The sequence below is a fragment of the Drosophila albomicans genome, chromosome X (genome assembly GCF_009650485.2).
Source record: "Drosophila albomicans strain 15112-1751.03 chromosome X, ASM965048v2, whole genome shotgun sequence".
Classification (NCBI taxonomy): Eukaryota; Metazoa; Arthropoda; class Insecta; order Diptera; family Drosophilidae; genus Drosophila; species Drosophila albomicans.
This window is the reverse complement of record NC_047627.2, coordinates 27,397,095-27,414,321: the sequence shown is the minus strand read 5'-3', so window position 1 is coordinate 27,414,321 and position 17,227 is coordinate 27,397,095. Positions and strand designations below refer to the sequence as shown.

Sequence of the window (17,227 nt, the reverse complement as noted above, 5' to 3'; positions counted from 1 at the left end):
CAAAAAAATTTGTGGGACGGAAGAAGGCAGCTTGCTAATCAAATCAATCGCAAAGAGGTATAAATAAACGAGTATACCCCAAAGGATGTAGGCAGCTGTTAAAGTGGAAGAACTTTGCGTCTATAACAACTTGTCACTAGCGTCAAATTGTGAAGAAGCAACATTTAGTGTGTCAAGTTAAATCTTAATACTATAATTATATAAACATAATTTTATAGTTATTGTCAAATTCGTCAAGAAATGCAACTGCAATAATTTGTCAACAAATAGTCAAGTTTCAAAATCCTACTTAATTGTATTTTATATATTGTCTGCTTAGTTGTTTAATGTAATCTCGATGATTATTGTCAATCTTAATAATAATATAATACACGATCATATTAACTGCACTTGTTTTGTTGGCATTTTCATTCACACATTCACACATCTTGTTCCAATTTCGTGCTTCCAATGCTGCGTCGTTGCTGCTCCTCGGTCTTGATGATGTTGTCGAGCACATTCTCCAGATTTTGTGTGGCCGCCGACAGTTCAGCATTGTCGCTATACGAATCCTCAACGATCTCCTTGACCTTGTGCAGCAGCAGCTTAAAGTTGGCCATCTCCGTATCACGCATATCCACATTGATCGACTGCTCCAACAGCGCACCCAACGGCATGGGCAGCGACAACGGCGCTGGCTGCGAACCCGGAGGCGGTTGCAGAACACTCGAGCGACGCTGATCGAACCACAAGCTAACATCGCTCAGTGAATAATCCGATTTGTTGGCCTCCAAATAGGTGCGATTTAATTCAGCGCCGTTGACTTAAAGAGAAAGTTGGATTGAAATTTAAGTCTTTCAACGATGAGCGAGAGAGAGTTAGTTGCTTACTGGAGTGCGTCAAGTTGGCGCCCACTGGAGCATATATGTCATAGATGGGGGGTTGAGTTGTGGTCAGGGGCAGACGTTGAGGAGTGCTGGCATTCAGGAATGTGGAGCTGACCAATGGCGCAGCTGATGAAGCGCGCTGTGTATAGAATAAAAAGATGGTTTATAGATGTATGCATAGGAAAAAATATGAATTTGGTTTTGTGAATGATTCGTTTGTGTTTTACGCACCGACAGCTGTCGCATGTCCTCAATGATTTGCAGCAGAAAACGCTGATGAGCGCTGAGGAAATCGGAAATTTCAGCGCTCGATGTGCTCGGCAGCAGCTGCAGCTGCGTTTCCAGTTTGCTAGAGAAGTGAAAAAGTAAGTGTTGTTATAAAAATTCTTTACTAATTATGTTGCTGCATTTAGGAGCGAATCTCTGCAGTTCTATTTGAGGTATTGGATTATTTCCAAGTCATAAATTGCATGATACTCTTATGTACATATTCATCAAGAATCTATATAGCTCTAACTTCAGATAAATCACGTAAATGAATGTGAGTAGAAACCAACAACTTACGCATTTTGCTGTAAAACGCGATCGATGATCGACTGCAAACGTTCTGAGGCATTGCTAGCGAGGCCAGTCAAAGAGCCTGTAAAGAAAGAGAAAATCATTATTTAAGATAAACTGAGCTAAAATTGAGATCTATTGAAATTGAGCAAACTCTTCACACTCATTGTCAACAACTTCGAAAACTACTTGAGAATCGTCGAAAAGAGGGTTGAAGGTAAGGAGACGACTTTAGTAGTCACAGTTAAGGAACCTATAAGCCAAAAAAGGCAGAGAAGAATTATGTGTAAGGAAATTAGCAATTATTGCAGATATACTAAGTTGAAATTGAATTGAAATCTCTTCTAATAAATCGAATTTTTCACATTCTCTTTAAACTACTATGAAAACTACTTGAGAATCGCCAAAGAGGAAGTTAAGAGATGACTTTAGTAGTCACAGTCAAAAAAGGCAGAGAAGATATATGTGTTAAGAAATAAGAAATAATTTAGAATAAATAAAGTTTAAATTAAATTAAAATCTATAGAAATTAGGTGAATTCTTCACACGCTTTGTCAACAACTTCAAAAACAACTTGACAATCGTCTAAGACCGAGTTGAGAAGAATTTACTAATCACATTTGGAAAGTTAACAACTTGATAATCGCCAAAAAGGCAGTTTTCAAATCTCAAGTCAAGTTGCATTGAAAATTGTTCAAATTAAATACTTGAGAAATACCGAGAAAGGAGTTGCAAAATTCACAAGTCAACGGACATTTGAAATACTTAAAGTTAATTACTCGAAAGTAGCCAAGAAAGCTGTTAAGAGTATTCAATTGAATTGAAATTGAAGAGCCTAAAAAATGGCAATTAACATTTGCAAAGTGAACAAAGCTGTTCCTAAATAGATTTTAAAGAAGTACGTCATATAAAAAGAGTTCATACAGAGTTCCTGTTGAGTTGGCGGTTGTGCAGCTTTTTCAGCCTTCTCAGTTTTCTCGTTGCTCGGCGACTTCAAGCGCAGCGTCGAATTGCTGCGCATGCTACGCGTCTCCACCGGAATCGAGGCCAATTCGGTGGCCGTGCTGCTGCCGGATGTTTGTCCCACGCCGTTGCCACTCTCCTGGGCATTGCAAAAGCCACGTCGTTCCTCCTCCTCGTCGGCAGCACGCTGCGACTTCTTGGCGTAGGCAAACCAGCCGCAGAGCCGTGCCAAATAGTGTGTCCAACGCTTGGGACGCGGCTGATCCTCGCCAAAGACCTCGCACATTCGATGCGACAACTCATGCTTGCCGGCCACAGGCACAGCGGCGGCAAAGCACGGCATGCAGAGCGAAACATCGCGACAAAGTTGACACTTGAAGCGTATGCCAATGATGTGTGGCATGCGACAACCGGCACAGGGATTGCTGTGTATCAAATGTTCGGTATCCTCGATGCGTTTCACCAGCGCTAATAGATTGCCATAAATGAGGAAGCGTGTTTGCGTTTGTGTCCACAAATTGTGAAACTGTTGCTCCGTCAAACCGGCAACACCATGATGACACCGAGCGAAACATTGTGCCATCACAGTGGGCAAATTATGTGAACCATACGCTTTGCCCTCGCCCAGATAGCTCAACAGTTTGCTTATGGTGAGCAGCAACTGCTCGAAGGTGTAGCGCGAGACACATTGTGACTTGACATCGACGAGCAGTTGAAAGAAATCGCCAACCATGTGCTCGCTGCTATAAAGTTTGCAGAGCAGCAAAAAAGTGACCTTAATCTCGAGCAGCGAGATCGAATGGCGTCGTTGGCTAAAAGTAAAAATGATGTTGTAATTGAATGCAAGTATTAAAGCGAATCTAAATTGTGCTCACGGATCGTAAATGTTCCAAAAGAAATTGGCCAAAATGCCGCTGGCTGTGTCCAGCTGATAGTTGGGCGTTTTGCTAAAATGTCCCAACTTCTCGCATGCGAAATAAATGTCATGCAACAGCGATGTCAACTGGAAGGGCGGCACCATCAGCTGCACGTTGCAATTGCCGCCGGTTACGTTCATGCCGTGACGCTCCAAAATGGCCAAGACCAATTTATAGGGTATTTTGCTGGCTGTCAAGCATTTTGAATTAGCATTTATAGTGTTTGTCTTATTAACTGAACTTACTGTGAAAGATTTTCTGTAGCGCGACAAATTTACTGGCACAGCGATAGACGGTGTATTTGTAATTGCCATAATCCGTTTGCAATTTCGCCATTATTTCCAACAAACTCGAGCTCACTTGTTGCTGTTGCTGCTGTTGTTGTTGTTGCGCCTGTTGCTTCTCTGCCTGTTGTCCTTTGTTGTTTGCCAAGGCTGCTGCTGCCACGGCTGTGGCGCTTGTGCGCATTGTTGTCATCTGTTGTTGTTGTGTTGAGCCCACCATTCTTATCACTTTTGCATAAAATAATTGTTTGAAATTGTAAAAAATATTAAATTTGTAGCGTCGGTTTTTTCCTTTTTGCGCGTTCTTTGCGTTTTCCACGACGTTCGTTAGCGCAAAAGTCAAATTTGAACTAATTGGGTGGCAACGCTGTTGCGCATGCGCTCGGCCACACTGCAGTGCTGCCAGCTGGCGCTAAAAGTAGCCGTTGCGATTTAAATCTGGTTGGTCGTGCATTTAAAACCATTTAATGCATGGTGTATTTATTACATGATTACAAATTATAGGATTTAAGTACGTTTTAATTTAAATCAATTACATTGGAATATTATCTAATGAACGTTGCCTGCCTTCCATCGATCGTTATCGATAATTGCACTATGTCCAAACTATCTGCGGAGTGTGACCATTATTTCACATAGCTATTTTTGGTATATCGTATATTTTTAGAGCGAAGTGCGATCAGTTGACATTGAAAAGTGCCGTTACATGTCGCGTGCATACATTTTAAATTTATTAAACATCTGAAAACTACATACACACCTGCAGCAGCCTTCACTTGTCATGCATATGATTAAAATGCATGGCAAGGCTATAAGGAATGGAGGAAAGTATGCAGCAGCAGGAACAACAGCAGCAGCTACTGATTGACTAGCTGACAAATGGTTGCCCATCCCTAGTTGTTACCTGCGCGAGAAATGGTTCAAATGTCATAACAAGATGGAGCACACATGTCATCCACACACATGCACACACATATACAGCCACAGACACACATGCATACTAATACACTTGCATTTACATGCTCAGAGTCGACAATGGAGGAACAATGACAAGCAGTTTGGTTGATAAGAAGGGGAATGGGAGCAACGTTGGCATCCAACTGCCTGCGCCAGGCAATAATAATTCGCCAGTGTCCCAGCCATTGACAATGTCTGCTGTCATAATGGCTCTCCACTGACTGCCGGCTCTTCTCTTTGTTGTTGTTGTCCTCTGCTGCACTGCGTCGCGAAATGACAGAGGACGCAACACCTACAATTGTCAGAGTCAGTGGCAGAGTCGTTGTCGTCGTCGTCGTCTCCGTCTAAATGAATGAATTAAGTCAGCCATGTGACATAACTGCAATGACCGCCACCCTCTCTCCCCCCTTTAGGTCCATTTGCTTGCTCCAGCTTGGGGGCAGCTGCCAACGTGCCAACGGCTCACGTTGCACATTTGCCACATTGTTTTGTTGCTGTCATTCCTGACGCCTGCTGCGCTGCTCTTGTTGTGATTACGTACTTTGCGCGCCATCTCTTTCGCTCTTTCTTCCTCTCGCACTTCTTGTCGTGCCATCTCCTTTTTGCGCCCATACACAATGGCCGCATTGAGGATGCCTGGTTGCCAAGTTATGTGGCGCACACACACACACACACACACGTACAAAACTCCCAACATTCAACGCCCACCACGACGTCGCAGGACAATGGCAATGGCCGGAATGCAAATGGCGAACTGGACGTGAACGAATGCTTCTAACACGCGGCGAAATGTCGATGCTGTGATCAGTGTTGCCAACTACCACAAGAAAAAACTGGAGGTTAAGAAGCCAAACATTTTTCACAATAAGAATCATCACAAAGAGAAGAAAGCTTATTAAGTATGTTAAAATTTAATAGTATATGTACATTTTTATAGAATATTTAAAAAGTTCCCTAATTCTAATTGATTTCCTGCAGAAAGTAAAGCGAAAACGAAGGCAAACATTTAACGAAAAAAATAAACCATCATAACAGAAAAAATGAAAGGATGAAAGCATTTGTTTATAAATGTACATATTGATCATGCAATTAGGATGGGGTTTTAAAATAAACGTGAGATCTGCCAAATTGACAACTCTGCAGTTGCTGTTGATATTTGATGTATTGTCACATTTTGCAACAGCAATTTCCGTCAGTGTATAGCCAACCTCTGCCGGCCAGAGCGCCAATTAAGCAACAAAAGGTCGTTCTCATTCTCGTTGTTGTCGCTCCCGTTGCCATCGACGCGTCTGATGGACCCCGACTTGGGCTTGGCTTGCTGCTGCCATTAAAACGAAGCGACGTTGCGAAATGTTTTGATGAAGCCAATGCCAGCCCCACCCTGCACCGGCCCTGCCAACCTGTCTGCCGTCCCTTGGTCAGCTGACTCCGCTTTCGTTCTCTCTCTCTCTCTCTGTCTTGCACCCTGTCGCTTTCAATCCGCAAAACGATTTGTTTCTGTGCAACTTTTAAAGTTTTCTTTTTTGCTTTGTTGTTTTTGTTTTGTTTTCTTTTCTTTTCTCTTTGCCTGCTGCACATTTTGCAACAAACTTGCCTACCGCGTTACGCCCCCCTTTCCCACACACTTCAGTTGCAGCTTCCGTTGCGTTTGGCAAAGTCTCAAGCATTACGACGACGAACGGACACCCACAGCGCCCTGAGCATTCAATTTCTCTTTACATTTCTGTTTAAATAAAAAAATAACACTGCAGGACACACACAACTTGAAGCTGCTTTTTTTTGCTCAATTGTCGCGCACAACAAGTAGACATAGAGCAGGAGCTTGAACTCCTGGCTCGGCTGCATGTGTTGCTCGTTAGCGTTAATGGGAACGCTAACCAGCACTGTCTAATTTGGAGTCTGTGCCGTCCTTTTCACTCTCTGTGCAATTATCACTTCATCAAGTATGAATCTGGGTGTTTGTTAGTGTTGGCTAATCTCATATGCATGCGCATATGCATACAATATATGCGCATACCTGCATATGTATGAATTTTAGTGCGATTACCTGTTTGCAGCGAAGTGCGATCGACGCGATGGCTTAATATTTTAGATTAGAATTTTCATTGTATACTTCAATGTATGCAAAGATGCAGCAAATAAAAAATATCGGTATGCATAAGCGATAAATTTGCAAATACATCGATCCATCAATGAGCCACAATTAAGAAAATATCGCAAGGCGATAATATCGATAGTTGTGATCGACAGTTTTTGCAACGAGTGCGCTGAAATAATATGGCGTCGGCGGTCAAGCGACAATTTTAATTGTACAATGTACATTGGCTTTTAATTTTTGCGCATTTCAATTTATCATGGCCGGGTGAACAAGTGAGCGAGTGGACAAACATTAAAACACGCCTGGCGATTGCTGTTCGTTGCTGAATGACCGCTGCCAATCCAATTAGTTGTGGACAGTGCAAACAAGCAGCGTCCAGCAGCTTCGTCGTCTATACTCTCTCTCTTCGCTTCGCATGTGGCTGCCGGGCAATAAAAATGAAAACAACAACAACGACAAATAATAATGGCGGCAGCAGCAGCTACAGCAACAACGACAACAGCACAAGGCTCAGGAGGAAAAGAACCAGAGCGTGAGAAGAGAAGAGGAAGCAACTGAAAATATCTCTGTATGTATGTATGTACAATTGTACAACCATTGCGATGGGGACACATTCGCACGCGTTGGCACGTGGACAGTGGTCAAGTTGTGCTGCTCTTATTGTGTTGTTCGTCATTACTACCGATGTTGCTGTTGTTGTTGTTGTTGTTACTGTGCGTTGGTAAGTTGATGCGAGTGGCGACCGCTTTTTATACCCGTCATTTAAGTATGTTAAGTCTATTGCATTTGGGTAGCAAAAAATGTAGCGAACTTTATTTTGCAAAATATTCGAGTAACGATTTTGGTATAAATATACCAAATTGTGGCAACTAAGCTTGCATTAAATACATTTTGGTACATTACCGGTTCATTTAAGCGGTTAACCGTTACCGGTTCGGGTATTTTACCATCGATCATTTGCTCGCGTTTTAAAAATATTTAATTTTTCTCTGCAAGCATTCATAAAATATTTACAGGGTATAAAATGCGAATTACAGTTTGAGCTTTTAGAAATTGTGGTTTCGATTTGTGGTCTACAAGAATTGTTTGTGTGCTCGATAAAAAATTTAATAACTTTCTGCTATTGTACAAATACATAGGCCAAAGGCACTGCGTAGAAATTATGGTACATCAGATATAAAAGAGTCTTACTTTTGGCAATTAAATCACATACTTCAAATTCTGTTAAAATATTAACAATCTTTTTTTTTGTGGAATTCTATAATATCATTTAGTTGAGCAGGTTGAGCAAATTTGCTGTGTTGTCTGTTGTGTATTTTCGCTTTTATTTTTCCAACTTTGTATTTATGATTTCCGAGTTGATGAGAAAATTGCAGCATCGGTTCTTGACTTGAAATAATTCAATGTTGAAATTAAAAGCGACTGTTTGAAATGCATTTAAACTCAGTCAGCAAATGACATTTAATTGAAATACGAAATTGAAATATCTTTTATCAAAATATTTCAACGTTCTCGCAAAGGGACAAAATTGCCGATTAATTGACAGTTGTTGCTGTTGTTGTTGTTGTCGTCGCAACTTGAGGGATTTTAGAATGCATTTTGTGTATGTCATTTAAAATGTGACATTTGCAAGCCTTTTCCATTTTGTGGGCATTTGAGAATTATTTCAATTACTGCCAAACGAAATGGCAATAGACATTCATATCAAATATACAGAACCGACAAAATGTAAACGGTTTTTTTTTCTCTGTTTTTTTTTTTCTTTTACTGAGAATTTGAAATTGAAATAAAAGTAATCAAATATTCAAGAGTAGGGATATATGGCAATAACATAATCGAGAGCCACAGAAACCGGCAAAAAACTTGCCAAGACTTTTGCAAGTCGGGCAAAAATGTTGTTGACTCTCTTTCTCGTGTCGTGTCGTCTCCTGTTATTGTTGTTGTTGGTTGTGCTGTGTGTCGCAAAGAGCAGAAGCTTGTCTCAGCTGGCATCAGCTTTAATTAAAAAGTTACCTGCGAAAAATGTTTAGCTATTTTGCCTGGCAGCCATTGCAAATGTTTGCCCCAAACCCAAACCCAAACACAAGAACCTTCCTCCCGCCCCCCTTTACACACACACACACACACACACACAGCAGTTATCAGACCCAACTCTGTGAGAGACTCGACCAGGCAACGAAGTGAGCAACCCAACCGAGCTTCAACGTTCCTGTGCCACAGTCAATGGAATTTTACTGGTTTGCGGTGCTTGCTGAACTTTCTATTAGATTTCCCTTGCACTCTTATATGGCCTTGCAATTGATTTGGCTTACTTGCTTCGTCAGTGGGCCAACTCTAGTATTCGTCGTCGTTGCTGTTTGCCGTATCCGTATCCGTATCCGAGTCCGTGTCCGTGTCCGTGTCCATATCCCGGTTAACTTCGATAGACAGCCCGCAGCGTATTTGCTTTGTTGATGTGCCAAAGAATGTGTGCGAGAAGAGGTGGCAAAGACGAAGGCTAGTGGCAAGTGGCAAGTGGCGAGAAACCGACAAGAAGCGAGAGGTGGCAACCTTTTCCTTTTCTCCCAACCTTTTGCCACATATTTCTATATCAATTTGAGTTTACATATTGCATTTTAATGAATTTTCCGACAGCGCCAAGTGCTGCCATTTTGTGTTGAGTTAAGCCTTTGGGGTGCAATTTTCAATGCTCTCATCTCTCTTCATGCCGCAGCTCATCCTTGTGTTAAAAGACTCCGACTCCGGCGTCTCAGAAAAGCTGCTATCTTTTACTGTTGTACCGTATCCTTGAGTTTTGTGCAACAGCAACAGCAAGTTTCTCATTGTGGTTCGGTTTTATGGGTTTCCCAACTAATTTCATTTTTAACTTTCGCATTGATTTCATTTCAACAGACGCAAATTTCTTTGGTATTCAACATTATTATTGCGTTGATTTAGCCAGAGAGCAGTGTATTTGAGCATTGCATGTAATTAGTGCGGAGAGGCAAAAGTTGTAGTTGCTTTTGTTACAGATATTATGGAAAAAGTTGGTATAATTTGTCTGAACTTTTTATGATATTTTCTAAACTGAATTTTTTATTTCTATAACCTTTCAATAGTTAATTTCATATGTATTTATTTATTTGTTATTTTATTTATTTATTTCTATTATATTAGATTTGTTTCATTTGATTTAAGATTAATCGAATTCTTTATCTAAGATCATATAAGAGAACTTAATAATTTGGCATTGTTTGTTTTATTTGTTATGTTATTTAAAAAATCCTTTTTTATTTTGGGATAAACGCTTAGTTACTACGGGTCTTCGTTGCTTTGGCTGACTATTTGATATAGTTTAGGACTTTCTATATATCAAATATATATTTTAGTATTTTCGTGGTATACAAATTTAGTATATTTAATGAATAATGGTATATTTTAAATGTAGTGCTATATCAATATACCAAATATATATTTTAGAGTTTTTGTGGTACATGAATATACCAAACATGTCTATGTTTTAGTATTTTTGGGGTAAATTTGTTATGTATATATTTTAAAATTACTTTGCTTTCATTAAAATTGGGTATCTCACAGTCGAGCACTCTCAACCGTAGCTTTCCTACTTGTTTCAGTTGTTATTTCATATATTCTTGCTTATGATTTTCATCAAGCATTATTTATATAGAAAGAAGTCAAGTTTAAATAGAAAAATTAAATATCATAATTATTATTTATTTATTTTTTGTTTTACTAAGTTTTTACCAGTAGAAGACGTTATTTTTCTAATTCTTCAATTTTATTTGATTATCAGTAATGCAATTGAAATCTTTGTGCAGATTAAAGTACTTCGGAATAAGTATATAATAATTGTGCATACCCCATTTGTGCAGTCGTTTATTGCTGGGCATTCCAATGAGTCCATTTGAAGTGCTCATAACAGCCCAGAACCTTAAGGAATTCCACGAGTTGTTTCGTTCAGAAGTGCCGCATAAAAAGCTTGAGTGCATGCCACACTTTGTTGTAGTTGTTGCAGGGTATATTTGCTTTTCTTTTCCGTTATTTTCTGTTGTTTTTATATCCGCTACCCATAGGGTAGAAGGGTATTATAACTTTGTGCAGGCAGGAAATGTATATAACAGGTAGAAGGAGGCATCTCCGACCATATAAAGTATATATATTCTTGATCAGCGTCAACAGCCGAGACGATCTATCCGTCTGTCCGTATGAACACCTAGATCTCAGAGACTATAAGAGATAGAGCTATAAATTTTTTTCGACAGCATTTGTTATGTTTGCACGCAGATCAAGTTTGTTTAAAATTTTTGCCATCCCACTTCCGCCCCCGCAAATCAAAAAAATCGAATAACAAGCGTAATTTTAAAGCTAGAGTTACGAATTTTGGCATATACAATAATAACTATAGTAGTTATGAAAATTTGGTTGCAATCAGATAAAAATTGTGGAAGTTATTAAAGAAATACTTTTGCAAAAACGCCTATTTACTAGGGGTCTTAGTTGCTTTGGCTGACAATCTGGTATATTGTGCTGTCTATGGTATATTTTGAATGCGGTACTATATCGATATATCAAATATACCACTTATTACATTTTTAGTATTTTTGTAGTATTTTGGTATATTTTGAAAATAATACCGCAATATTTTGCTTTCATTCAAAATGGGTAACGGGTATCTCACAGTCGAGCACACTCGACTGTAGCTTTCTTACTTGTTTTTTATTGTTGGAGAGGAGAGCAGCGCAGTGAGCATCATTTGAATACAAATCGCTGCATATTTATTTGATAGTCATTGCATACTTTTGGGCAAACGGGCCAGCAAAATGCTCCAAAAGTGGCGTCATCTTCATCTTCATCTTCATCTCTCTATCGCAGTTATTTGTAGTTGTTGCCCCTTTGTCGTTGTCGTTGTTGTCATCGTTTGTCGTTGACGTTGTCGTTGTTGCTTGATGTATTTCATGAATTTTTTATCTACTCTTTGCTTGCCAGACACACACACACACACACAGTTGTTGGAAAGTTGTTGTGAAAGTGAAATGCGAGACTCGTAGCATGTTGCACGTTGCACATTGCACGTTGCACGTTACTCTAGAGCGCGCTGTTGCAACTCTGTAACATTATGACAGCTCGAACTTATTTTACGGCGTAAGCGAAATGCACAAACGTCAGACATCAGACATCAGACGTTTGACGGTGTTGCAAACTGTTGGGGGCACGGTCAAAACAATTGCGAGGAGGAGGAGGAGGAAGGGTGAAAATCACAATGTATCTGTGGTGGCAGCAAAACGGAGTCGAGTTGAGAGTTGAGAGTCATGGCATGGCATAGCGAAAACTTTGTCTGCCATGCAAAACACGCGAGTTGCAAGTGCAAACATTGCACAGATACTTTTGCAGCATGAAGTATGCAGCAGCATGTGCCGCATGTGGCATGTGGCATGTCGCTTGTCGATGCCGCTGCTGATGTTGATGTGGCTGAGCATGATGCCAAAATTTTGGCAACTGCCGCCAAGCGTCGCAACGTCGCAACGTTGCGATGCGGGTTAACATAAACACAGATCAATCTCAATCACACTCATCTATGCATGTTTGGATGCGGGTGTGTGTGTGTGTGTGTGTGTGTGTGTGCTCGCAAATTGGTTAGATTGCATCGATGATTGAGTGCCACAACTGGCTGCGCTGTCTTCTGCATAATTTAATACACTAGACGACGATGTCGACGTCAATTGTGCTGCACATTCGATTTATTGTCTATCGACTATCGGTTATCTAAGCGAGAGGGAGACAAACTACAGACACGCCCTTCTTGTTGCAAGTAACATTATAATTGTTGCATGAACATACATACATTCATTTCAAACATTTACTTTCAAAACTTATGTGTGTCAACGTTCTACTTCTACTTCTAAAATACATGAGAATGACTTTTGACTTTACTTTTTTTTGTTGCTTTCTTTCTTTGCTTTAATCAATTGCAATGAGACGCATTTTCTTTTGTTGAACGTTTCAACGGAACTTTGCAACAAATGTCAATTTACGTTTCAAGGATTGTTTTTTATGCTTTGTGCCAGAGCAAATGGCAAACTTTCATGGAAACTCATTTCGCGTTCATAAAACATATTTAAGCGTTTCAGCAAAAGTCCAAGAACTATTTATTTCCTTATTTTTTATTTCTATAATTAGAAATAGGGAGGCTTGAATTATGATTAAACATTATAAATTTGAGACATGATATTAAATTACATACACATATTATAAAGTCAATAAAATGTCTCAAAATTATAAAGTTTTAATCATATGTCATTATCTCATTATGTGCTCTCTTATTTAATGATATTTATTATTAAATTATTTAATATCGATCAAAGATTAAAGTGCTGGGTTATTAAATAACTTATTCATAGGATTTGAAAGCATTGCCGAATAAAGACAAGTTTCTAGTAATATAAAAATATAAATATTTTAATATGAAATCGATCTTGGTTTAAAAATTCGACAGATCATAATAATACATTCCCAAAGTTGAGCCAATATTAAGCTAAATACATTAAAAAACTTCACTATATACACTTTATAATAATTAATGTGGCGGTTAAAGTTAACACGTGTCCTATATTTTATAAAAATAACTTTTTAAATATATACTATATATAAATATAAATAAAGAAACAACTATTTCTAAGTTTCAAAATTAGACAGATTACAATACAATACTAAAATTTCCGCATTATCAAGCTAAATATATAGGGAACTACAATATACAACATTATTTGTCACTATAAGCGACTAATAATAATAAATAATGTGGCGTTTAAAGTTAACACGTGCCCAATAAAGAACGCTCTATTTAATAAAAAGAGTAATCAATAAACATAAATATTTAAAAAAACAAATATTTCTTAGTTTTAAAATTAGACAGATTACTATAAAATCTTGAAAGTTATGCAATATTAACCTAAGAGAACTTTCCTTTAAATACAAAACTATTTCTCAGTATAAGCAACTGTATAATAATTAATGTGTCGGTTAAAATTATTGTTTGCCCAAAAAAGTATGCTAAGTTTTTTGAGTATTAAGTTTTTGTACTTGGTTCCATGAATTTCACTTTCTGCGACTGCAAATGGTAGAGTATTCATCATTTAAAGAGGGAAGTGGTAAAAAGGGTTGACACAATATTTTGTATATTCACACACACACACACAGATGCACACACACACTTACACACACACAGATGCACACTCACGTGTATTTATTAGGCGATGCTGGGTGACATAAAATATCATTTGCTAGTTGCTCATTTTGCATTGTCTCAGTGTCTGCATGTGTAAATAATTGACGCATTTTTTTGTTGTTGTATTATTTCATTTACCTGACACACACAGGCAAGCACACTCAATCACACACACACACACACACAGAGACGAACATACACACATTGCATTCGATATGGAGGCGTGCACAATTGACAGGGCAAACTTACAGGTTAAATAATATTAAGCATATGCAATTGCAATTGCATTCTACGTAATTGCCAGAATAATCGTAATTACGCGTGTGTGAGGTAAAATACTACACGCAACAGACACAGACACCGACACCGACACACACACATACATACACTCACTGTATGAGTGTGCAAGTCCGGCTGTTCAGATAGTTAATTGAGCTGTAGCAGGCTTACAATTGTTCTTGTTGCTGTTATTTGTAATTGCTGTTGTCCTTTGTTGTTGTACTTGTTGTCATTAATGCGAGTGTTGGCACTTTCGCAGCAGCATTCCCCTCCTCCCCCCTCTCTCCTGTACATCTCTCATCCCTTTTCAAGCACTCTCACTCCACACCCCACACCCCATCGCCCACCCCTAACGCAATTGTGTAAAAGTTTGCTGGTAAACACATTCATAAAGCAAATATGCAGGCACACCAACGACAGTAGTACAAATGGCTGCGATGTCAGCAACGCACTGTGGAGCACAGTGGAGTCGCTGCATTCAAATAGACACCAAAAATTGGCAAGTCCTTAGGAACTATAGATATCTTTATTTTATTTAAAATCGATGTCTACATTTTATTGAAATTATTATTTCTTTAAAGTTAAGATAATAATACAGAATATTTGTTTAGAATTGATATCTACATTTTATTTAAAATCTGTTTAAAATATAAATAATTACTCTATAGTATTTATTAAGCATCAATATCTACATTTTATTTAAAATCTCACTAAAATTTAGATAATTACTACAGAGTACATTTATATATATAGAGTATATTTAGAATCGATGTCTGTCTTTTATTTAAAATCTCTTGATTTAGAATCAATATATTTTATTTTAATCTTAAAATTCTAGATAATAACAGAGTAATTATTCTTTTCAAATCTCATTAAAATTTTATTAATTACTGCAGAGTATTATAATTTATATATTTAGATTAATTATATCATTTTACAATAAGTGAGGTGTTTTTAGGATCTTAAAAACAGCAATATTAATGTACGAGCGGTTCTTTTTTTTGTTACTGAAGGCCTTTTGGTGGTCTTAGGCGTTTAATAGCATTGTATTATAAATGAATTTATAGTTCCGAATATATTTAAATCACTTACTATCATTTCTAAATGTATCCGCTTAAATTGACAACTATTTTTAAAGATATTTTACATAATTAAATCACAATTATACAAGATAAAAAATAACTACAAATTTCAGTACATTCATATCGAAACATGACATAGACTGTTAGGTTTTGATGCATTAACAGATTAGCAATTTGAAAATGATGTGTAATCGTTGATGAAAGTGTAAGTTTAGGACAATTAAATGGTAAACGCAAGCACACAATCTATTTAAAAAGACATTCAATTTGTAGCATAACAAAAAGTTGATTAAGATTGCATATGCATTTCAGTTTAATAACTTTTTTATTGGCATGAAATAAACAGATTTAGTTTTGTGTGTATTTTCATAATATTCAGTTATACTGAAGCAATTGCAAAGTATATTTTTGCAGCTAGCATATGCATGCGGACAATATATATGCAAATGTAATTGAAATGCATACGCAATGGGTATTTATTTATTTGCACGAGTTTGTTAACATTTAAATAAAATGAAAAGAGCAAAAAGTGAAAAATAAACAAAAATTGCACACTGGCCAGCGCACTAACACAAACACTAACACTGGCACCACTGTGCCGGGAATGCCATTGCTTTGGCGCTTCTATAGAGCTGTAGCTGTAGCCGATGTGTGTCGTTGTCGTTGTCGTTGTCGCTGTAGTCGATGTCGCTGCCAGCACGGACATATGCTAAACGCCAAGCGAACAAGTGGGATGCCAAGCCAAGCACCAAGCCGAATGCCGTTGTGCCGAAGCTCAAGCTGTTGCCGAAGCCGCAGCCGAGCTGAGCCGAACGTGCCGTTGGTTTGGCTGCCGAACGATGGCCAATGGGACACAGCATGCTAGAGTATTATTATTTTCGTCGTTTTTTTTTGTGTGTTTTTGTTTTTGGTGTGTGTGTGCCTGGTATAAAAGCCGCTGTGACAGTCGTCGCTGTTCAGCATTCTGCGTGCGGCAGGCGTAGAGCGCACAACACTCTGACGGAGCAAAACAGAGAGAGAGAGAGAGAGTCGTCGAAGAGAACGAGTAACATTAGCGCAATTGCACAAAGTGTAAGCAAGTAGTAGTTGAATAAGAGGAAGCAGCAGGAGCCAAGTTGATTGTAAAGCCAAATAGGCAGACGCGTTGAAAAAGCGCGCGCAAAAGCAAAAGCAACTTTGCCCAAAAAAACAAAAAAAAAAGAGAGAAACGAAATACCAAAACAGTTAACTGTAAAATGCGAAACGCGCGACGAAAGTGAAGAAGCAAAGTCGAAAACATCGTCAAGAGTCGCGCGCGAATTGAGCGCTGTTTACTTTGCCATTATAAATCCGGCGAGCGCATTGTTGTTTGTTATTTGTATTTGTATTTGTGTTGATGTTGATGTTGGTTAAAATCTTGTGTTCGTCGTCTCCTCCTGTCTGCTTCTTCTTCGTCTCTCGCTTATTTTTTGTTGTGGTTGTTGTTGTTTTGGAGTGTGGAAAGTGCATAAACAGCGAAATAACAGGCCAAAAATTGCAAACGGAAAGCGGAAAACGGAAAAAAAAAGTGTTGCATTTCCGTGTCGCTGCCATTTGTGCTGCATTCACAATTGTTGCTGTTCTTCTCATTGTTCTTCGTCTTGTGGCAGTTGTTGTGTTGCAATAAAAAAAAAAAAAAAAAAAAACAAAAAGAAAAAAAAACCATAAAAAAGTAATGCAAAGGGGTTTATTTGGCATCTCTTGACGCCAAAAAAAAATGAAAAATGAAAAAAAAGAAAGAAAGAATGTGGTCGCAGGTGCTGAAGACAAATCGTAGCATCGTCATTCACAATTTGGCTCATAAACAAATTCGCGCCATCGTTTGTTGTTGACCTTTAAAACAGAAATTGCAAATTGCATCATAAAATCATTTAATTCATGATTTACCGCTATTTCGTGATGGTATCAATATATAATATATTCTACGCTTGGTAATGTTTCAAAAGGAAATTGTATTTTTTACACTGAGCGTAACGCGTA

The 17,227-nt window shown here is 38.3% G+C and overlaps 2 protein-coding genes across 7 annotated transcripts in view; one reads left to right on the top strand and one right to left on the bottom strand.

The window, feature by feature from the left end:
* Positions 1–418: 418 nt before the first annotated feature.
* LOC117577849 (dystrophin-1) lies at positions 419–3,950 on the bottom strand. The gene is made up of 7 exons (XM_034262790.2): positions 3,550–3,950; positions 3,263–3,494; positions 2,349–3,199; positions 1,431–1,506; positions 1,098–1,215; positions 870–1,005; positions 419–802 (listed from the first exon to the last, which is right to left on the bottom strand). The coding sequence occupies exons 1-7, from the start codon at positions 3,806–3,808 to the stop codon at positions 420–422; spliced, it is 2,055 nt and encodes a 684-aa protein (XP_034118681.1). The 5' UTR covers positions 3,809–3,950; the 3' UTR covers position 419.
* A 2,906-nt stretch (positions 3,951–6,856) lies between these two features.
* Positions 6,857–17,227, top strand: part of LOC117567905 (tyramine beta-hydroxylase) — a 65,817-nt gene continuing 55,446 nt past the window's right edge. For 4 of the 6 annotated variants that reach the window (XM_034248208.2, XM_034248184.2, XM_052007391.1 and 1 more), the window contains exon 1: positions 16,208–16,300. The gene's annotated coding sequence lies outside the window, so the exon portion shown is untranslated. Of the gene's footprint in view, positions 7,212–7,269; positions 7,365–16,207; positions 16,301–17,227 lie in introns of those variants that run through there. The other 2 variants (XM_034248216.2, XM_034248199.2) reach the window with 2 other exon arrangements.